This window comes from Nelumbo nucifera, chromosome 1 (genome assembly GCF_055504915.1).
Source record: "Nelumbo nucifera cultivar China Antique chromosome 1, China Antique-T2T, whole genome shotgun sequence".
NCBI lineage: Eukaryota > Viridiplantae > Streptophyta > Magnoliopsida > Proteales > Nelumbonaceae > Nelumbo > Nelumbo nucifera.
The window spans coordinates 117,050,511-117,073,912 of record NC_142649.1 but is presented as its reverse complement, the minus strand read 5'-3'; the positions used below and the strand labels follow the sequence as shown (position 1 = coordinate 117,073,912).

General features: G+C 33.5%; 1 protein-coding gene and 1 non-coding gene across 3 annotated transcripts; one reads left to right on the top strand and one right to left on the bottom strand.

Moving 5' to 3' along the window:
* Nucleotides 1–13: 13 nt before the first annotated feature.
* On the bottom strand, nt 14–2,417 carry LOC104601797 (UDP-glucuronate:xylan alpha-glucuronosyltransferase 2-like). 2 transcript variants are annotated; one of them, XM_010265269.3, is made up of 3 exons: nt 2,195–2,417; nt 1,447–2,071; nt 14–1,215 (listed from the first exon to the last, which is right to left on the bottom strand). In XM_010265269.3, the coding sequence occupies exons 1-3, from the start codon at nt 2,363–2,365 to the stop codon at nt 260–262; spliced, it is 1,752 nt and encodes a 583-aa protein (XP_010263571.1). In that variant the 5' UTR covers nt 2,366–2,417; the 3' UTR covers nt 14–259. The 2 variants fall into 2 exon arrangements, with proteins under 2 accessions (XP_010263571.1, XP_010263572.1); XM_010265270.2 differs by having other exon boundaries at nt 2,190–2,406.
* On the top strand, nt 1,270–1,342 carry TRNAR-CCU (transfer RNA arginine (anticodon CCU)). The gene has a single exon. It is a non-coding gene; the product is annotated as a tRNA-Arg (tRNA).
* Nucleotides 2,418–23,402: the final 20,985 nt, after the last annotated feature.

The window sequence follows — 23,402 nt, the reverse complement described above, 5'->3', positions numbered from 1 at the left end:
ACTCAATGAATGATCTACCAAGTCTTGTGCCCCCATCAAAAGAATTTTTTAATGTTTGGAACAACAATGTGCAATTATGGATACAAGTAATGAGGTGGAGTGTCCTCGATCTGTTCTCTTCAATTCTCTGTAATCTGTATTCACTATTCACACATAATTTAAATGTCTCTATCCATCTGATCAATGTAAATATAAAAAAAAAGAGAGAGAGAGAGAGAGAGAGGGAATTAATAGAACCAATTAAACCAAGTGTTATTGATTAATTATATAAGAGCATGTGCCGTCTGGGATCCGAAATGTTGATCCTCCAATGCCCATCTGGTAAGTCCATCTTTCCAGCCATCTTACTATCCCAGTCCAATTCAATCTTTCGCTGCGGTGTGAGCCTGCAAAAGTGCTGCAAGCTCTCGTCCATGGCGTCATGGATCTTCCACCACCTGGCGTGCGCAATATCGCTGGCGTAGACTCGCTGGTCACCGATGTTCCAGTTGCAATCGTAGTCCCTATAACAGTGCCAGGGCTTTAGCCCAAGGAAATGAATGGCATAGACCTTGGGGGGGTCTGCGCCAAATAGTTGGTTCTTCATGCTTGCCTCGGCCGTTGTATTAGCCCAGAAATTCTTCAGGAAATTTACTCTTCTTGGCAACCGATGCCACCACACAAACACCTCGTTAAGGAAACCTTGGTCACCTCCATTGTAGGACACTATCTCCTTTCGTTGCTCCATCAACAGTCGAAAGGTGCACTTGGACGGCTCAATGGCCATGATGCCGGAATTGAAGATAGACCCATCGTTGCCCGTCGCAGACATCTCCGGGAAATGGAACACTAGGTCCAGGTTACGTAGCACCACAATGTCTGAGTCGATGAAGATGATTTTGTCATAATCCGTGAGCTGCCATAGTCGAAACTTACTATAGTTGTACTCGTTGTACGAGTTCTTCTCAGCTCTTGGGTTTCGAATTCGCTTGATCAACCGGATCTTCCATCCAGCTGCTTCAAGGGCGTCTCTCATAGGTTGGGAAATGGACTTGTCCAGCAATATGACAAGGTCGCGCTTGGTGCCTGTTCGGATGATACTCTGTGCAAGGGTTATGGCACCACACACATAGGCTTCAGAGGAGTGGAGAACAGTCACATATGCTTCTCTTTTCACACTCGCATTGGTCTTCGTTGTGATCTCAGAGACATTGTATACCTCATTAACATTTACGCCTGTGCAATAACAAGTCATATTATATTTCAGATTTAAATCTTACAAATAAAAAAGCGCCTGTAGCTCAGTGGATAGAGCGTCTGTTTCCTAAGCAGAATGTCGTAGGTTCGATCCCTATCTGGCGCGTTCTTTTTTGTTTTGTTTTTTTTTTTTGTTTTTCTAAATTCTTGATCTTTTGCAGATAGTTCAATATTTCGTATTTGATTTGATAGATAGTGTAGAGATAATACCTTCTCCCCATAAGGGCAAAGCCAATTTACAGGAACCAACAGGCATGGAGACCTTCTGTTCAAGCCTCCCCGTCTCCGGCTCGTACCACCACCACTCACCCTCCTGCTTCACCAGATCATCGCATCGAAACAGCTCCATCATCGGCCTACATGAGCTCAAGAATACCACTTTCGTTCGCATTCCGCCATCTCTCTTACCTTTCTTTGCAGCTAAGTTAGCTGCTATTAGATGAACCTGAAGACGGAAAACATCTCTGGCCCAACCTTGCTCCGGGTACCGGCACGGCAATTTGGCAACCACCATGTCCATCTCAGCAAAAGCCATGAAATCCGGCATGGGTATCTCCGGACACGATGGACCATCGTTATCTTCCTCTTCGTCAATCCACTCCGGGAACAAATCCTTCCACTCAAAGTACCGAGACACCCGTTCGAAGCTGATGGGCGTAGTCTTCCCAATGGATTCCCAGTCACTTGTATCCTCGTCTTCCATATTCACCAATCCAATCTTCATCCCTCTCCCTAGTTCACTGAAGAAACTAGGCCTCTGTCTTCTCACCAGCTTCATCTTCTGCTGCAAAATGGTCTCCTCTAAGACTGCCTTCATCTTGACAGCCTCATCATCCTACAAAGAAACAAGTGAATATCGATCACTAATGGATATATTTCAATGAAGAATTAATTAAAAAGTGTGTATCTCTCTCTGTCTCTCTTCATCTAGCTAGACTCCCAAAGTTACTCACCTTACCTTCTTGTGATGGCACTCGCGCAAGGAGCATCCAGCCACCAATGCCGGACTCTCATGATAGCCTGAAGGAGATGGCCTGAGAAGAAGGGTGACATAAATGAGCAAAAAGAAAGCAAGGAAAACCAGGTTGATTCTTATGACTAAAGCTTTTAAAGAAGCGGCCTTCATCATCTTGAAGACCACAAGTTCTTCAATTAAACGCCTTAGCAAGCTGCCAGTGCCCCTACAAGGAGCTATATATATAAATCTACGTGTAAATTAAGCTTCTCCTTTGGAAAGACGACAACTTATTTCTTAATTATTATTTTAAATGATATTTAGGAGGGGTTTGGTCGTAGTGGTTGGATGATTTGAGAGATGGATTATTATTTATTATTATTATTATGGCTAACATACAAGTAATTAAACCAGTTGCAGATATACAAGTGTCCTTCACTTTTTTTGATTCATCATTTCCTTTCCTTCAAGACAAAAGGGTCATAAAGCATGTAAATTGCCATGTTTTTTGTGTTATTTACAATGCCATGTGATATACCGATACACCCTTTGTTTGCGATTGAATTACAAGATTGCCACCCATGTGCTATTTTACTAATAAAACTGTAATTGCCAACCATCTCCGCCATTGGCCGTTCCTGTAGGTATGGAATGATAGGTTGCAACTTATTGATAAACCCTCTTAACATCTTTTTCTGCTTACCTTATTTTATTATTCAGTTGCTTTTTTTTTTTAATATTGCTTTGGCTGCACTTATTTCAACATAAATTAATAGATGTAAATAAGTTTTTCAAATCTGAAATATTTTCTCTATTATTCCCACCCGTTTTGTAGTAAAAGTTTTGTTTACTGCTCCTCATATGTAGATTTGTTCAAAGGCCGGGGCTTCAGGTTCAGATTTACACTGTTTTGAACTTGGGCTTTGGGTCGATTCAATTCAAATTTGACAAAAAAAGCTAAAGCCCAAATGACCCATAAACAGGTCTATTCATGTCTATTTTGTTAAAATTAAATGGTAAAGGAAAAAAGATTTTGATTTTTATATATTGTAAAGGGAGCAAAGCAATATATAACTCAAATATTTATTTTAGCTAAAAACTCTCCCCCCCCCCACCCCCACCCCCACCTTCATTTTTAAATTTGAAACAAGCGAATATTAATAATTTGCATGCCGCTCCTACCAACATCTTATCTTATATATTAAAGAAAAAAAAGTCAAAAACATATTGTTTGGAGAATGCATAAAATACTTTCAAAAGAATCTCACTGACAATAAGTATAGTAATAATGTAGAACATAGGAGTTAGGTGGCATATAGTACTGTTGTAGTTTTAGAGACAAACAAGGGGTAAAGTAGTAATTTTCGGTCTTGCTTGGAAACAGAGGGGATTTACGCGAGGAATCTCAAGCAGGCCCTCCAACAACTAGTTGGTTGCCCCGTCCATTTCCTTCTCCATTGGACGTCCCTGTTATCTGTTAGAAAACTCTTATAAATTGAAATAACAAACAACTCCCATGAAAAGAAAACGAAATTAAAGCAAATATAACAAGTGCAATAGCACCACAGATTTTTATTTGTTTGTTCCCTTTATTTTTTCAGTAGAAGATCGTACGTAATTTCAATATCACAGCTCACCAAATTGATTTTGAATCTACGATATCGATGTTTTTGCAGACTACGATAGTCTTGTTCATCAAGGTCAAGACTCGACTTTGGACGACTGCCCTACCCAAAAGCTGATGCACAGGCACTCCATATTCACATATATTCTTTTGATATACTAATTTTAGAAGATTGAGATACAGCTTATAAACGCCAAAATTTATTCTTTCTATGGGGCTTTATTTTTATTGTTATTAATTGTTTTGGTAAAAATGCAAACAGGAATAAGACTAAAAGATAAAATATGAAAATGGAAGTAGCTCAAAAATAATGCATAGTACTTGGATTATAATAACATGATTAGTTAAATGTGATAGACTTGTGAGGGTCTATCCACGATCAATCCAGACTTTGGGATCATTGTTGACCAGCTCTCTTAGAACCTTGCATGATCAGTCTTTGATTCTTTGGCTAAAAAAATTGCTTGATGTATAGACATACTTCTCTGTTGGAGACATGTATAGTTATGGGTACTCTGTTATTGTTAATTATTTAATGGTGGCATTGGAAAGTTCTGTTTAGGTTTTTTAGAGTCTTAATTTTTTTTTTTAAAGGAGATGATCTTCTAAAGCAACTTAGCAGTATAAGAATAAGAGTAAGCTACTAAGCTCACTGCCCAGCCATAGCCCATCGCCCTCCCCTCACCTCCAAAAAGAGAGAGAGAGAATGCAAATATTTTGCTTGGTCAAAATTAAACGAATTGATAAGGAGCAAGGTTTTTAAAACGGGATCAAACAGGGAACCATTTTGAGGACCAGTTCCTAAGTTAAATGATTCGAACGAACGATCCGTTTTGACAAATATAAAAAAAAAAATTAAAAGAAAACTAAAAATTATTGTTTAAGTTAACAATTCAACCATCTACATCAATATTTAGTTGACCAAATCAATAATTTTTGGCCAAAAAAATGATTTTTGAGTAAAACTGAATCAATAAAATAAGAGTTCATGGTTTTTCTGATCTGACAATCTAGTCTGATCCGATTTTAAAAACACAGATAAAGAGGCCTGTTATATCATTAATTTATTTAGCTTCATGACTCGAAGCTATGCATGCCATGTATACCCGATAAGTGATAACAAAAGTACTATGCGATAAGTGATAACAAAAGTAAAAGTAGTAAATGGAGGTAGCCCGGTGGCCCTTTAGAGGGTCAACGTTACAAAGTCTCAAGCTGCTTTAATTTGGAAAATCAAGACTGTACGATTATGACTTTAGTGAGAAAAGCACAGCCCGATCATCCTTTCTGACGCCACGTACCCTAGAAACCCAGTATTAGCTTTTGGTGTGATGAACAATCTATAGCAGTGAAAAGGAAAATGCCTACAATGCAAGTTGTAACAGATTATTATAATCCTAGGCTTACTAAAGTGATGCTCCTTTAATTCTTAGGATACGAGGATATCGACATAATAACTTGCTTTGCTCAACTATCTGAACCAATATTATTCTTTATCTAAACTGCATCTTAGTTTCCCAGGTGAGCATAGACTATTTACCTAAACTTCATTTTCTTTTAAACCCTAAGTTGTTTTTACTACCTTTAGATAACATTAATTGTTTATTTATTTTTTTAAGCAAGTACTAATTTTGTTTGTACATTATATTCATATTAACTTTTTTGTTTGATCTGAAAGAGAAAAAAAAATATATACATATTTTCAATGCATGATAAAAATGAATCCATGATAAGTCTTAGCCTTGTCTTCCAATCATATCTTATTTGTACATCAGTTCTTTGTTAGTACCAACAAACCTGAAATCTCTCTTTTCCATGAAACTGGAATATTGGTTCATTTATGCAACCTTTTTTATAGGGAAAATTTCTTAAATTATTTTTATCAAGTATATTCCTATTGTTTGAATATTGTCTATCACTATTCTTATTGTTTCTGAAAAGTATTATTGTGGTTAAATATATATTGATGGAAGGGATGGAATGTCCGTTTTTCCCTAAAGTTCAATTTACGTGTAAGAATAGAGACAGAGCACCATCACCTTCACCTGTGACGTTTTTGTTGGAATTTTCGGACGGTGGTGTGACGATGAGAAGAAAAAGCTAGTAGAAGAGAAGAAGGCAAAGAAAGCCCCTGTTGCATAGAAGAAGCTTCCCAAGATTGGCGAGGAGAGGTTGGAGATCCCTGAGTAGTTCCAGAATTCGAATTTCTCGGTTCTGCCAGAAACCCAAATTTTGAGGTCTGAAAGATACTCAGATGTGAGAGATACTCAGAATTGGGCATGGACATCGCAACCCAGAACTGGCTTTTTCTTCTCCTCTGTTGCGGGCACTTCCGCTTCTTCTTCTCATACTTGATCCCCCTTGCCTTGGTCTGCAACTCACGAACCTCAGGTAAGTAGAGCCTCGTTGCTCGGGCACCAAATGGATTGTCTTCTGGCTTCCCACCGTTCTCCTCAAAGGCAGGTCAAAGACGTCCGATGAGAGCATTGAGGCTTGCCCAAGCCTAACAGAGTGGGCATGGATAGGGGTGTCAATTGGACTGGATTTGGTCCAATCCGAATCAGTATAATGTGAATCCATTATAAATGGACCAGGTCCAATTCAATCAAATGAATATTTTTGATCAATTTGGACTGATCCAATTCAATGTTTGGACCGTCTAATCTGTTCAAATTCATTTTGATTTAGATTGGTTTCAACCCAAACCTGGTCCATTGACACATATGTTCTTATCTTATATCAATGGAGGAGATATTGGCTTAATCCAACCCAATTCAATATAAATTTGTTATGGACAGACCAAGTCCAATCCAATCTAATAAATATTTTGAACCAGATTAGTCCAATCCAATATGTCTTGTTGATTCGTCCAATCCGTCTAAATTGATTTTAGATTGGATAGGGTTCAATCCAAAACCGGTCTATTGACACCCTTAAGCATGGACACAGTGCAAGGGGATTCTGAGTGGCCGAAGAAGGGGCACATTTGGGTGTGGACTTTGGTCTTCCCAAATTGGTCGAGATGCCTCAGGAATTCTAACACATGGGCGCCGTTGCCCCTGGAGAGTTACAGTGGAAGCCTATGGTTCTTTAGGTATTGGCCAAAGGTATTCCAATCTCGACACTTCTAGTTCTTGTAGGGAGTACACAAGGGAGAGAGAACAAAGGAGAAGAAGAAGAAGAGAAATAGAGAGAGAGAGCTTTTTGATCCCAAAATACCCTTTTCCATTGGGAAGAGCGGTGCCTGGCAATAGGTGTCTAGAACGATGACTGAGCTATGCTGGTTGCATAGGTGTTTGGAAACTAAGTGGCTTTGTAGGCTTGTTGGATCTTAGGTGGGATCGTAGGTGGGATATGAGATCTGGTTTGTCGTTTGCTGCTACAACTTCCGAGAGGGAGTTTGTGTTGAAGCAGGGAATGAGAGGGGCCGGCCGGAGGTGAAGGCCAGGGTCCGCTACTGCAACGAGCAGCGGTGCTAAATTAGGGGAGAGAGAACGAAAGGAGGGAGGGAGGTAGAGGGGTCGGAGGTTATCACCGCTGCTGGTTAAGGATCGAGCCAGCTTGGTTTGTTGTTGCTGAAAGAAGAAGAAGAAGAAGAAGAAGAAGAAGAAGAAGAAGAAGAAGGGAGAGGGGGCGGGACAGAGGCGAAGGGTAAAATGGGGTTTTAAAAAAATTATATGTCACGTGATGTCACATGTGCTAATCAATTGTCAAAAATAATAGGGGTAGCATTAGAAAATAGTCAACCTAAGTGTAGGTGGATTCGATCCGATCCAAAGTCTCCACTACGACTAACAAGAGACCTTACCACCTAGCTTGTTGATACCTTGTCATTTTATTTATGCAATCTCTTCTTTTTCTTCTTCTTTTCTTTTCTTTTTTTTCAAAGGGAGAATAGAAAGGGAACCTGATTGAAGGGTGATAGGGACAACTCTAGCCCTCCTTAAAATGGGTTGTTCTAGTTGAACCTAGAAATCGCCATCTTGGAGGATATGCATTCCACCAACTGCATTTTACACGTTAATTTTATGATATAGGGTTAGAGTTTAAGGGGTTAGGGTTTAGATATGAAAATCAAGAAGGGGTTGGACACTTTCATCCGACTATAGGAGGAACAAATTAAAGTAAAGCCCATCTCTAGATGGCATTGACTTAATTAGGGCCATTTTCGTCTAATGATTCTTTTTATGGAAGCTGGGTTGGTTTTGATAATGCTATTATTGAGGGCTGAGGTTAATTTACATACTTTCTTTAACATCCAATTTGGTTCATTTGACAACTTGTGCTTTTATTTTAGGGGTTTTTATAGTTCAGTCCACCCATAGGGTGGAGTTAAAATTTCTAGGGGTGAACTGAATCCTGCCAGTTGATTGATTTCAAATTCACAGGCAGGATGCGATTTATAAGAGGACTCCTAATAGACTAGGAAGAGACTACAATTTCAGATCTCTGAAGTGGATAATATTCCACTTATCCCTTTATTTATTTTATTTTTTAAAGGGAATTTGACAATATATACTATCCATAGACTCTCACTCTCTCCATGTTTGATGTTAGACATCAGTCCATATAATCATGCCTTTGTCAGAGGCTATATACCTTGTATTTCCGATCCCGTCGCTGGTCGCTGAATTTGCACCACTATTCACTGTGGGAGGGATGCCATGATTGACACCAATTCGACCATGCGATCATTAGCCTCCATTCCCCACCTTCAAGTCAAAAGATGGTCATATGTAATATATGAAATTTTTTATTAACATATAATACTAATACTAATCAGGAACCATGAGATGCACGGGCTTTGTTAATCAAAATTGAATTAGAATCAGTTCAAATCAATTCAAAACTTGCTGAAAATTATAATTACTGCAAAATTATTATTAATTGTGGCAATTTTTTCTATATTTTCATTATTTACTTATACTTAATTACTTATAATTATAGATAATTTTGGGTAAATTTTGTCAATTCATGGTTAATTCTGGTGAAATCTGGTTAATTTTGGTAACTTTTTTAATTTCTAGTAGTTTTTGATAATTTACAATTAACTTCTGGTAATTAAAGATAATTTCTAGTAATTCCTGATACTTTTTTTTTTACTTTTTGATATCTTTTGATTGTTTACAAATAATTTCTGTTAATTACAGCTAGTTTCTACTAATTTTTAGTAAATTTTGGTAATTTCTAGTAAAATCTAGTATTTTTTCTGTAATTCCTGTTTATTACAGCTAAGTTTTGGCAATATCTAGTAAATTCCAGTAATTTTTAGTAAACTCTAATAAATTTAGGGAGTTACTTATAATTTATGATAATAATGTACTCATAAATAATTGAAGGAAAATAACATTAAGTTATTGATTGTTTTTAGTCATCATCAATAATAATCTATTACTATATATTAAAATAAAAATGGCCATGTCATATGGCCTCTCCTTTCTCCCCTTCCCCAGCCCTATGATCCTAGTGTCTCTCCCTTGTGCCTTTCCTAACTGTCTCAACTTGCCACCTCTACATGCTCTCCCTTTTATTAGGAACCTCACTTTACCATCCACTAATTTAGGAATTTTCACCAATAATTTAAGTTTATTTTATTGTTAGTTATTTAATTATGAGAACTACTTAAATAAATACTACTAAACACAACAATTACTGATATTCAACAATAATTTTAAATACAATTAGTGTTAAATTTTAATATAATTACGGCTTAAATATATTTTCTATTAATTTAATTATAAAATTTTAATTTAAATATAATTTATTTTAAATTTTAAATATAAATTATTACTCATTCAAAATAATATAATTATTTTGTCATTTTATAGTTTGTTTTTAAATTACAATTCATTGATAATTAAACCTTATAGTTGAACATTGATAATATTTAAATTAAAAATATAATTACTATTAATCTATATATATATATATATATTAAAACAAAGCGGTCAAGAAATTTTCTCCTTTTTTTGAATTTTTATTTTTTATTCCATATCATTTTTGAAACAACCAATGAGATGCATATTCCAAGAACCTATATAATCTATTCTCTTAAAATTTCTCCTAAACTACCTCCCACACTTTCTCCAAAATTATCACTAATTCCTATTTATCTACTAAATTATCTCTAATGTCTATTTATCTCCAAAATTATCTCTAGCTAATTTAGTAGAGAGTTTCTCTCCTAAATTATCTCTAATTCCTATTTATCGTCCCCCTACTTTTTATCTATATCTATCTAAATAAAGTTTTGATTGAAAAAGTTAAGAATTATTTAAATATTCTAACAAAATTATATAATACCTTTAAAATATTTATTAAAACACAAAACATAATTTTATATTTTTACAAAATATATCACGAAATTATGTTAAAATAATATTTTACATATTCAAGAAATAATAAATATTTTACATATTATTTAAGTATTTAAATAACAAAATATTTAGCATAACTAAATTTTAAATAGTTAAAATAAAGAAATTATGTAATAAATTTAAAAAAATCTGAAAATAGAAAAATAATTATAACATAATATTGAAATTAATAATAATTTAATATTTTGAGAAAATAACTTTCAAAAAAAATTAAACTAATTTCACTTATATCAAGTAATAATTCGAGAAAATAACTTTCAAAAAATTAATATTTATTAATAATAATTTTGAACTCTTAATCTATATTTATTATATAATTATATATACTAAAATTAATATTTATTGTATTTTTGTAATTATTCATTATTTTTTGTGATAGATGTAATTTCAATGATTATGTATAAATTTATTTTGTTTTGTTATTTAACAGAAAACTTTCAATAATTATTAGAGATTAAACTACTACTGTTGAATTTTTTTAAATTTAATTTATTGTACTTATTGTATTTTTGTTATAACTTATTAATTAATTAATATTTATTAGAAATTAAACTATTATTTGAGATTATACTATTTATTGACTAAGTTAATATATTTTTAGTACTTATTGTATTTTTTCATTACCAATATATTTTCAATAATTGTGTATTTTCGCTATAAGTTTTCAATAATTATTGGAGATTAAACTATTGTTGTTTATCGAAGATAAAACTATTAATTTAGCTAAAATTATGAGTATTCATGAGTTGGTTCAGTCTGGTCGTAGGCTACTTGGCCAACCAAATTGACCTGGTCAGGTTGGTGAGTTGGACAACTAAAACCAACTGACCTTTTGTGAAATTCGATTCATTCAAGTTGTATTGGTTTAGGTCCGTTTTTACAAAAGGCTAGTTGGTTCAAAAGATTTAAACTAAAAAGTTAAATTTAATTTTAAAAATTACAATGCAATTATTAAAAAATAAATTTAAAAATTAGATTTATGAAATAAAACATTTTAGACTAAGAAATATGGGAAATTTATCACTTTTTCATATTAAAAAATATATTTAAAACATAAAATATTAATATATATCCATGGTTAGGCTGTTCGATTTTGGTTGGTTTACAAATGGCCAAAGTGAAACTGATCCAACTTGGTCAAACTTAGACCTGTTCATGGGTCGGGTCGGGCTGGGCTTTTACTCTTTATTAACAGAAAAATGTTAGGCCCAAGCCCGAGTCCGACCTGACCAACGAGCCTACAACTTGGGCCCGAGCCCGAGCCCGAGCCTGAAGCCCGACCTAATAAAAGAAATTCGAATTTTTCCCTATTCAAATGGACATTATCTATTTTAATTCAAATGTTTTTTTTCCCTTATTTAAATGAACAATGGGCCTACAAGTGAATCAACAACCTTTTTAATTCAGATGTTTTTATCCATTATCTATTTTATTCAAATGGACATCACATAGGGTTTTTACTTAGGTTTAACTATAGGTCGGGCTGGGCTATTTTGGCTAAGCCCGAGTTCGGCTCGAATTTTATGCGGACTGGGCTTTTTGTCCCGAGGTTAAGCCCGCGGGCCAAAAAGCCTGTTCAAGCCCGTCCGGGGGCCCGGCCGGACCGGGCCGGCCCATTGGGCCACCCGGCCCATGAACAGGTCTAGTCGAACTGGGAAATTTTTTAACCAAAGCCAGCCTAAAATACTAGAAAACCGACCAACTCGGGTTGGTCGATTTCATAAGTTTGATGAGTAAACCTAACTGAAATTAATTATTGTTATTTTTGTATTATAAGAAATTTATTAAAATTAGTATATAAAATATGAATAATTATTAATTATTTAAAAAGTTGAAAATATAAAACAACTGTATACTCTTATGTGTTTCTATTAGGGTCTTTTACTAGAACACACCTTATAGTTTTATATATTTACTTAAACCTACCTTATAGTTTTCATTTTACTAAAACATCTCATATATTTTACAACTTATTTACTTAGTCAATCTTTCATTAAGGATTATTTATTTTGCTATTAGGCCCATGATTTTTTATTCCAAAAATACCCTTAACACTTTTTATACAGAAAACAAAATTGGCCAAATATAGCCAATAGAGTGGTTGCTCGTGTCTTATTAAAGGTAGGAATGGCATTTTTATTTCTATTTTCTTTTGATTAAATTTATTTAAATGAACATTAGTGTCAACACTGTCATTTTCCACTATCATCTAATGGAAGATTGATTAAATTCGTTGCAAATTATAAGTGGTGTTTTAGTAAAATGCTAACTATAGGGTAGATTTTAGTAAATCCATAAAACTATAGGGGTATTTTAGTAAATGACCCATTTCTATTATTTATCTTTCGTTTAATAAATCCCGTGCATCGCACGGGTCCCGCTAGTATTAATTACAAACTTGATTTAACTTTTAGGAAGCAACCTAATTTAACTTTAAAAATAAATCACTCAAAATAGATTTATTAGATAAATAGTAAATACCAAATAAAGTGGGTTATTGTTTACAAGTAAGATCTAATTTAATATCTTAAATCAAATTAAAAAAAAACATAAATTAATAGTGGGTTTCAAATAAAATAGGTCAGATTGTCAATTACAAAGATGTAAGACCCATATTAGTTTTTTTAATTTAACTTTTTATCACTAAATAGTAAACTTCAAAAACTGATTTTGCATTAAAGTTATGTAAATTATCAGAGTTTAGTGTAATTATAAAATCTATTATAACAACAATACTCAGTAATTAAATACTAAATATTAATAAAAATATAAGAGAATAATCATCACCATTACTAATTAAAAATAATATAAAACTTTAATTAAATAATTAAGTAAATATTACATTTAGTAAAAATTTTAATTATAATAATTATTATGATATTAAATCATTAGTTAAATACTCATTAATAACAATAATAATTAATTAACTAAATTTTACAATAAAAATAATCTTAAAAAATAAAGAAATAGTAATAAATTATAGACATTTTTTTGTTTAAACAAAATAAAAATTATAAAAAATACTAGCCCCGTACTTAGTACGGGGTCATTCTCTAGTTATTGTTTAAATTGTAATTAATGTTAATTTAAGTATAACTATAGTTTAAATATAATTTATTTTAAATAATATATTTTTAAATAGTGAAAAATATAATTTATTCAAAATAATATTTTTTCATTTTATTATTATTTTTAAATTCTAAATCATTGATAATTAAACTTTATAGTTGAACTATTGATAACATTTAAATTTAAAATATTATTGAAGATAATTGATGTTAATTATAGTTTAAAGCATAATTTAAGTATAGTTTAACAAAATTTAATTTTTCCAATTACAGTTTAATTATAATTTAATTTTAATCTAGATATAATTTTAATTTAATTTAAATATGTTTAAATTTAAAATGTAATTACTATTAAGTAAAATATAATTATTTTTAAAACATAATTTAGGTAATTTAAAATGTAATTACTGTCAATTACAATTAAATATAGTTTAATTTATATTTAAATATAATTTAAATACTTAAAGCATTGGGTCGGGGTCTGCCTGATCAAAGAAGATGATCTAGACCAGTGGTGTAGACTTGTTTACACCACACCAGACTTTAATCAGATCTGGTTTGATTAGGAAAAATCAACCCATATAACTCATCTTCTTGACCCGGATTGAGCTCCAATGGTTTCTCGATACAGTGACCAGAGTAGCTAAATAGGGTCCAATTTTCACTGACTTTATGACGTGCCCGGATCTCCTGCCCACAAGAACTCTGCCCATGTCTATCCACATAACATCGCAGCCACATATGAAGAATATCTCTTCCTCCTACATAGTATTATGCACAGGGAGACATGCCCAATGCACGGGATAGTGTGTTGTGGGCAGACGAGGGCAGGAGATCCAAAGTCTCCAAAGACGCAATCCATCGGTCTTTGAATCAAAATTAAACTGACAAAGAAAAGCCAAATTTGGCCAACAAACTCCCTTGTTTCATTTTCAAACTCCCCTGTTTCGTTCCAATCTCTCTTGTTACAAATAATGGCTCAAGAGAAAAGATAAAAGACATGGTGAGTTCAATTCCCCCCTTCTTTTTGTATTCCCTCGTGTCTTTGTTACATCATTTCTCATGGCTTCCTAGAATTTCTAATTGTTATTCAAACTTTTCTTTCTATTACTTAATTACAATTAACGTTTTAGTATCTGATTCACTTTTTTTGTTTTTACTTTTGTCATACATATGCTACTACAACCTATGTAAAATACCCAGAATCTTTTTACGAAGATTACCTCTCTCTTCAAATCCAGACTATCTATTCCTTTACCCTATCTACTCAATTGATTGTCATTCTTTTTTCTATAGAATGGCCTAAATAACAATCTTCTTTTTTCATTCTCTTCCAATGGATCATCTTTACTTTTATCAGTTTAACTTTGTATTTCAAATGCATTGCCCTAATGCCCCCATTAGTCAGTTACATCTAATTGGCAACTTCCCTCCTAAATGAGGCAAGTTCCCTGTTTTTTCTAGCAACTTATGCAAGGCCATAAAGGCTGTTCGAATGAGCCTTGCACTGATTGAAGTCGAGTTCTCTTAAATGGAGCAAGTTCCTTGTTTTTTTGGCAACTTCTCTCTCATATCCAAACTTTTTGGCTACTTTTCTATAATATTATAATGTGATTTTTTGAGAGGGAGATGATGTGGTCCAATGGGAGAGGTAAAAAACATGAATGAGGTGGCAAGCTGAGAGTGTATTTTGAAAAGCGAGAGAGAGAGAGAGAGGGAGAGAGAGAAAATGCATGAGAATGCAGGGTTGGGGTAAGGGAGAAAGAAGAGGTCATCTAACGTGGCTTCAATTAATTTAATATATCTTGTTAGACTCGTGTTAGTTTAGAATGTTCTCAGCCATTAGATAGACTTGGGGAGTTTATCTTGACAAAGTTGATACTGGTGTGCTACCAAATAGTTTGAGCAACTTGTTTTAGTTGCTAGGGTTAGACCCAAAGCATAGGTAATGAGTGTTTAGAAGAAACATTGAACCCATACCAATTTGCAGTTATGTCCTAGACCTTGGAGATAGATGGACAAAATGGGAATGTTATACTTTACTCCAGGCTTGATTGTGGTACTACACTAGGTGTTGGACTGAATTGTCTTTGACATGCCAACCTGTGAGATCCATCAAGAATAAAATACTTGGGCATGTTGGGGCAATTTGGGGAATCACCTGAGTGGGTGATTATAATGATAGGATCAACCCCTTTGTTAGACAAAGCAAATATCAGGGTTTACACTTTCTCTAATGGAAATCTAAACTACCGATAATGGATTTTGACTATATCTGAAATTTGGTTTTGCAAAATATATTTATATATTATATTATTATTTTATGAAAAAGGTTTACAAAAGGTTTTAATCCCATGATCCATCTGAGTAAAGAGCGTGACATTATACCTTACAACTAGGGGAGAAGTCCTTCCCTATTAGGCAATGTTGTGGTTATTATGGGCCGAAAGGTTAAGTATAAGAGACCATTACATGGTTGATTACCTGATGGGATTTTTCTCACATAATTCCACTATCCTTGGGTCTTCATAGGGCGGCTGAATCCAAAGATCATTTAGGTGTAAATGTTGGGCCCAAACTAAGCTCATGCTGATTGGCTCAAGGGTTCACTAGCATAAGTAGTGAATTCGGCCTAATCTTTTTTAAAGGTAGTAATGGGTTTAGGACCATTACTAATATGGTTAGTTAAGTTGTCACATGACAACTTAAGTTGTCATATGACTTGGGTTGAAACTAGGTAATAGATCTGGGTATGGAGCACTTATCATCTTAAGAGGATAATGTTTATCAATTAAGAAAAGAAAAGTTCTAATCCAAATCAAATTTGGATCGACTCCTAATCAAATTAAGAGATTGCTCCATAAAGAGATAAAGAGAATAGCGGGTGAACCGGTCTTGGACTCTCTCTACTTTCTTGTTCTCTTCTCTTCTCTCTTGCCTCTTAAGAAACCCTATTTCAACATAGGCTTTCAAGAACTGATTTCTATAAGTTTTCTTTTGTGTTTTTGCAAGAAAAACATTAAAGAAATTCAGGGTCACTCATCCCACTCGATCCAAGCTAATTGGATAGCAGATTTGCTGAAATCAGAGTTTCTAAATTGGTTTCTCCTATACACTGCGCCATCTTCAGTTGGAGGCCAATTTTGGGACTGATATTGGGCATGAACTTCCACCTTGTGAGTTTTGATTTGTGGTCTCTGTATCAAGTATAACTTCTTTTCAATTTGGTTTCAAATCTGGTCTGATTAAGTGCAAGATCAATCCGAAAAATTTAGTTTTCAAATTCACTAGGAAATCGGTTCCTGAAAGGGTTAGAAAAATTTTTGAAAATTTTCCCAACCATCTAGCATGGTTTGGCCATCCATATGATGGATACACACACACACACACAATGACACACACATACTAGCAGGCCCCCATGCGATGCATGGAATTGGACTTAAAACTTGTTATTCTATGGAGATACACAATCTTGGGGGTAGGGATGGCAATTTTCTCCATGCCCACCAAGTACTTGCCCCCCCCCCCCCCCCTCGATGAGATGGGGATAGGATGGAGATTGTCTTAGTAGGGATAGGGTGGGGATGGAATTAATAGGAATACCTGATTGGGGACAGAGAGTGAAGTCCACACCTTGCCCCAACTCAATTATATATATTAAATATATAATATTATTTATGTTATTTATAATATTATTTATATTATATATATCAAAATATATTTAAAATATTATTTGCATTTTAATTTTTTCCTTTATTTTAAATAAATACCTTTGTAAAAATAAACTTTTAATTAACAAATTTAGGGGTTCAGGTCCCCGATGGGGACCTTCTCTGTCGAGGACTAGAGGTGTAGGCTAAAATTTTGATACAAATTAATTTAAAACTCGAGGTTAGAAAGGGGAGTATGATCCCTACCTCAAACCCGTCCATTACCATTCCTACCCTAGGGGTCATCCCCTAAACCTATAACACCCCCCAAACCCATAAATATAGTTCCATTAATTATGGTAATTATAAATATAGTACCCAATACTTATGGAAATTATTAAAATTTTCCAATTATTTATTGTAAAATTGGAAGTTTTGTAATTCAAGTTTCACTAAATTAACAAAATCACTAATTATTGCTAAAAAATTATAGTAAATATCAAATTTATTGAAAATATAAAAAATAAATTTATATTTATTGAAATTAAATTTCCACTAAAAAATTATTGAAAATTTATGCTTATTGTTTGATAATATCATTAAATATTAATAAATTGACCAAAATTACTAAAAATATCAATGGCTACTTATGGATAATAATTAATGATAATTTTTAATTATTAAATTTGTATTTATTAGTACTTTAATTAATTATTAATTTTTTGGTAATTATTGATTTCAATAATTAATTTTCTAAAAAATTCTGAAGTTAAATTACTAAAATCAGTAATTTTCAGAAAGTAATTATTTATAATTAAATTTTTTAATTTACCAAAATTACAAAAAATTATAGTTTAGGTGTTGATATTTACTAAATAATATCAATAGTTATTTAAAATATAAAAGTATTTCACAAATTAATTTAACTACCCAAATTAATTAACTACTTATTGCTAAAAATTATTGATAACTTTTAGTTATTAAATTTGTATTTATTAATATTTTAATTTTTTAGTATTTATTGATTTTATTAATTAATTTTCATAAAATATGAAATTAAATTACCAAAATTAGTAATTTTCAGCAAGTAATTCTTTATAATTAAAAATTTCAGTATACAAATATATATATATATATATATATATAATTTAGGTGTTGATATTTACTAATAATATTTAATAATATCAGTAATTATTGAAAATATAAAAAACTATTTCATAAATTAATTTAACAACCCAAATTAATTTAATTAATTAATTTTCCCACGTTTTTGGTTTTTAGATGGTTTATAGTATAGATTAAGAGGTGTTTTAGGAGGAGTTTTAGATGGGAGAGATTGTCTAGGAGAAGGAGGGGGTTGAGTCGATTGGTAGCATGAGAGAGAGAGAGAGAGAGAGAGAGAGAGAGAGTTGGAGTGGAACTCTAGTGAAGAAGAGAGGGCTGCCGTGTGGCACTCTAGTGATTGAGAGGTATTTTAGGAAGAATTTTAGGTGGGAGAGATAGTTTATGAGAAATTTTAGGAAAGGATTGGCTAAGTGATTGAGAACATGAAAGAGATTTGGAGTGTCACTCTAGTGTAGAAGAAAGGGTTGCCACGTGGCTGCATGGAAAGGCTAGGAAGAGGAAAGGGAGAAAGGAGAGAGGTTTAAGGAGAGAAGAGAGAAGGGGGAATGAAAGAAGGATAGGGCTGCTGACGTGGGACCTAATCGCTTTATAATATAGTATAGATATAGATTACTAAAATAGTAATAAAATAATAGTACTATAATAAAATATTAATAAATTAATAATAACAAATAAAGATATTTATTATTAAATATAATCATAATATAAAGTATAAACAAAATATTAATTGAATATAATTAAATTAATAAAATAATAATAATATTTTTACAATACTAATAAATAATTCATGAAATGATAAATTAATAATTAAATTATAAAATATGATGAAAGTAATAATAATCAAATAAGAATATATTAATAATTAAAATAATTATAAAATACTAATAAAGTATTAATAAATTAATAATATAAAGAAATTACATTATTTATTAAATAATGATAAATTAATTTTAAAATAATAAACAAAAATAGTAGAATATTAATAAACTAAAAAAACATTCAGTTCCAAGGCTGGTTCCCCCATGGCCAATAAAGGCTGGTTCATCGGGTCGGTTTGGATAGGGCAAACCTCTAGACCCTAGAATTGACCTAGGTGGGGGTCGGTTCCAAGAATTTGAAATCAGACCCTACCCTGTAACAGATTAGATAGGACCAGTTCAAGGCTGATTCAAAGTCAGTTCTGTGTAGAACCTACCCATTTGCTCAGACCTAATATCAATTATATTTATACTCATGGTTGATAGTTATGGATATATTGGCCTTTTATTTGGAATAGATGACACACCCATGTTCATTTTTTTAATTACTTGTGTTTTGTGTGGATTAACACATGCTTGATGTACATGAGTGAATGACAAATAGGTTGTGTAGGCATCAGAACACTAGCATGTACTTGAGTGAATGTCAAGTGCTTGTTATCGCATCATAATCTCAGGGACTAATTTGGCTTTTACATATTATTTGCAGAAGTGGCTAGAGGGTGGTTACTACATTTTATTAGAAATTCAGTTTATGAGAACCTCAGTTGAAATCCAGTTCATGACAAGTTTAGCTTAGGAGATATCGTCAGTTTTGGAGAACCTCAGTTTAATAGAAATTCGGTTTAGTAGAACCTCAGTTTATGGGAACTTCAGACTATGAGAAATTCAATTCATGGGAAAATCAGTTTTTGAGGACTCAACTAATAAAGTCTATGGTGTTTGCATTACTTACAGGTCATCCACTTTAATTACCTCCCATTTTCTCAGTTGTACTTTATTAACAATGATATGGCCTCTGCGTCAATTGTAACTTCTATTACAGTTGGGTTGAATTGACTAAAATGGAAATGAAGAGGAATGCCAAATGCTGAACTTTAACCCATGCCTTTTGCTCTAAAGTATTAGTTGAAATATCTAAAAGCATGTGGTTACTGAAACTGTTGTAAAGTTTTAATTTCTATTCTTGATAATAGAGTTGCCTTGCCTTACCACTTTGAAAAATGATGGCAGATTAGATATTGGGGAATAAAGAGCTTTCTCAGTCTATCCATTCATGGTCCAACACACCATTGGTTGGTTGCCACAAGAGACTGGCTGGGTCAAACCTGATCCATTTGTTTGATCAAACCTGTTTACAAAAACTAAGTACTCATAGTAACTTCTATAACAATTTAGATTGAATTGATCATGTGATTCAAGTTTAAAACTTGGCAACTTCTACAACGATTTCCTCTGAATTGATTGAATTGATCATATGATTTCGGTTTCAAACTTAGTAACTTCTACAACTATTTCGATTGAATTGATTCAATCCCTTGATAACATGATTTGAAACTTAGAAACTTCTACAGTAATTTACATTGAATTGATTTGGGTTTACACCTAAAACTTGGCATCTTTGCAGCAATGATTGGGTTTATTTTTAAAACTTAGTATCTTCTACATTAATGAATTAAATGATGCGGTTTATGTTTAGAAGTTAATAGCAGGCGTAGCTACTAATAATAAGGTTTGGTTTATCTAGTCGGCCATTAGAATGCTTAAGGAATAAAAAGAGCACTTGCAAATGATGGGGATCAGTCATATAACACAATTAGGGATACAAACGGATCAAATCGGAATCGAATCAAGGTATATCCAAATCTGATCTGACATTGTTCATGTCAGACGGATCCGATCCAATCTGAAGATCCGATTGGATTTGATAGGTCTCGATCGATTTGAACTCGAATCCTATCAGTAAGTCGGATCTTCAGATCTGATCTGATCTGACTTATTTTTTTTTTCAAAAATTAATAAACTATTAAAAGAAAAATAAAATATACTAATTTAAATAAAGAAAAACAAAAATACAAGTATTTTGTAATTATTTTCATCATATATATACATGTTTTTATAAAAAAAATAAATAATATAACAAAATTATAAAAATGCAATATAAAAACATATTTATAAATAAATAAATAAATAACATACCAATCAAAATAGGATTGGATCATCATCCGATTCATTTGCACCCCTAAACACAATAATCATACCAATTGTTAGTTATAGAAATAGTAGTTGAGGTCAAGCACAAAGGAAATTAAATCGGTTTCCAGGGAATTATACATCTTTGATGAGCAAATGTTTTATACGACTTAGCAATTTATAACACAATTCAGATATTTTATCTAAACTCTCCTTCTTGGACCGAACTACTGATTCAACTTCGAATAAAGTCTCTTTGAAAGATGACTTCTCATGACTCAAAGAGGGTCCAAGACTAGAACCATCTCCTTTGATGGTTACTCTACCAACACTATCTTGGACAATAGGCCTTTCTACCGAAACTATCCATGAGAAGAATTCACAACCTCCGTCCTCTTATATGTTAAAATAGGAATTAGTATATAAGTTTCATTAGTCCAATTCAATGACAGTTTTGGTTAAGACTTCTTACCCGAGACTTTGCACAAACCCCAAACCGTTTGCCTCGTGTCCCAGACTGTTGGATGTGAACACCTTGTAAACCCTGACTCCACATGGACAATCCTTTGCCTTATCTTCCCACAAGAAGTTGCATCTTTTATCGAGGACATACTATTAAAGGACTAAGAACAAGCTACCAAGAATTATTTACATTACTATGAAATTATATATGTACATAACATTAACTTAGATCCGAATTGAATTCAGATAATTAGAATATCTAATCGGTCGAATTCTGATATCTTATTCATACCGAATAGTTAATCGGATTCAAATTCGGATATGACCTGATTTGATTCAATAAATATCCGAATTCGACCGATTATTTAATTCTTATATATAATATATAAAATATTTTATATAATTTATATAAATAATTAAGTTATATAAATAATTTATATATTTGTATACTTTATATCAATAAAATATTTATTTTATTTATTAATTAATTATCTAAAATAGTTAATTAATCGAATTCAAATGAAATCGAATATTCGAATATTTAATTAGATTTGAAATCGGATATTAATTTTCGATATCCATCGGATATCGAATCAAATTTAGATATCAAATTTTCTAGTCGAATTCAAATTTAGATATTGCCTGATCCTATTCGAATTCGATCTGTTTACACCCTAATCCTTCCCATTTCGAACGGTAACAATAATATACTCTCCAAGTCCACATAGGTACAAAATCTTCATGCTAGTCGTTATAATAGGGTAACATGGTCCCTGGTAATTTAAAATAAGTTAGTGGACATGTTTGGACATTTCATCGAACATATTAGTTTAGGCAAGCTGGGCAGAAGGATTGGTTGATTTGGGTGGCTAAATGAGTTGGGAGGCACGAGGTGGCTAGGCAGTGGCCTGGGTGTGTTGGGTGGCTAGACGGGCTGGGTGGGTGGCTTGGGGGAGTTAGGTGGCTACGTGGGCTGGGGGTGGCCTGGGTGCATGGGTGGCTAGGTGGGCTGGGTACTATCACAGGTGAAGCTTGCTGAGGTGCCATTAGTGTGTCAATGTATGTGTCTTGGGTGGGCTGTTGTACTCTTTTTGTAAGGGAGGTTTTGCCAATGGCATTTCTTGTAAATAGTAGTATGATTTTCTAAGAATGTAATGTAATCTTTTGTCACTCCCCCAAAAGCTTAAGGTACTCTTTGATGGGAGGTAGGTAGTTGAGTGGAAGTAAGACATGTAAAGGTTAAGCACGAGATTCCCTCGACACTAAATTGTGTGCTTGTGCTTGCCACTTTCCATGCAATATAAAGTGCCTTTTTACTAATTTGTGTGCCTCTTTTATTGTTTCGTAGGCTAACTCGACCCATTCAATTGTCGTACGGGGCGTTGCCAACCAGCCCCATGACAGTTGGTATCAGAGCCAGGTTTGCACACAAAGTGCGGTTCCATCCTACTTGCCACATCACGATCTGCCTTGCGACGTGCCCACATTGCTTCATGCACAATGAAGAAGTGAGAGATCCATGCTGAGATCCAAGAAGGGATCTCTTAGGTGTTTGAGCCCAATGATGAGCCTAGAGGTGGCTCGCCAAAAGACAAAACCACCACGTCCAATCCTAGCAATCGCGACAAGTCCATTGACAAGCTCGCCGCCATGGACAAGCGCATCTTGCGATGCGAGGTAGCTGTAGGTGAAGCTCATGATCGTGTTGATGAGCTCCACCTCAACCTTAAGAGCCTAGCTATAGTCAAGATTGGAGGAGTGCTCCAGCGACACATCCCACACATTGAGTAGCAGCCCCCTAGAAGGCTTAGTGACCTGCCTTCAAGCTCATCTCGAGGACCTAAAAGGGGAGGTGACCCTTTTGAAGAAGTTGATGGTTAGTGCCGCCAACATGCCGACCACCCCAGCACTTCCCAAGATCAAAGTTCGTGAGCCTACCCCTTACGCAGGGGCC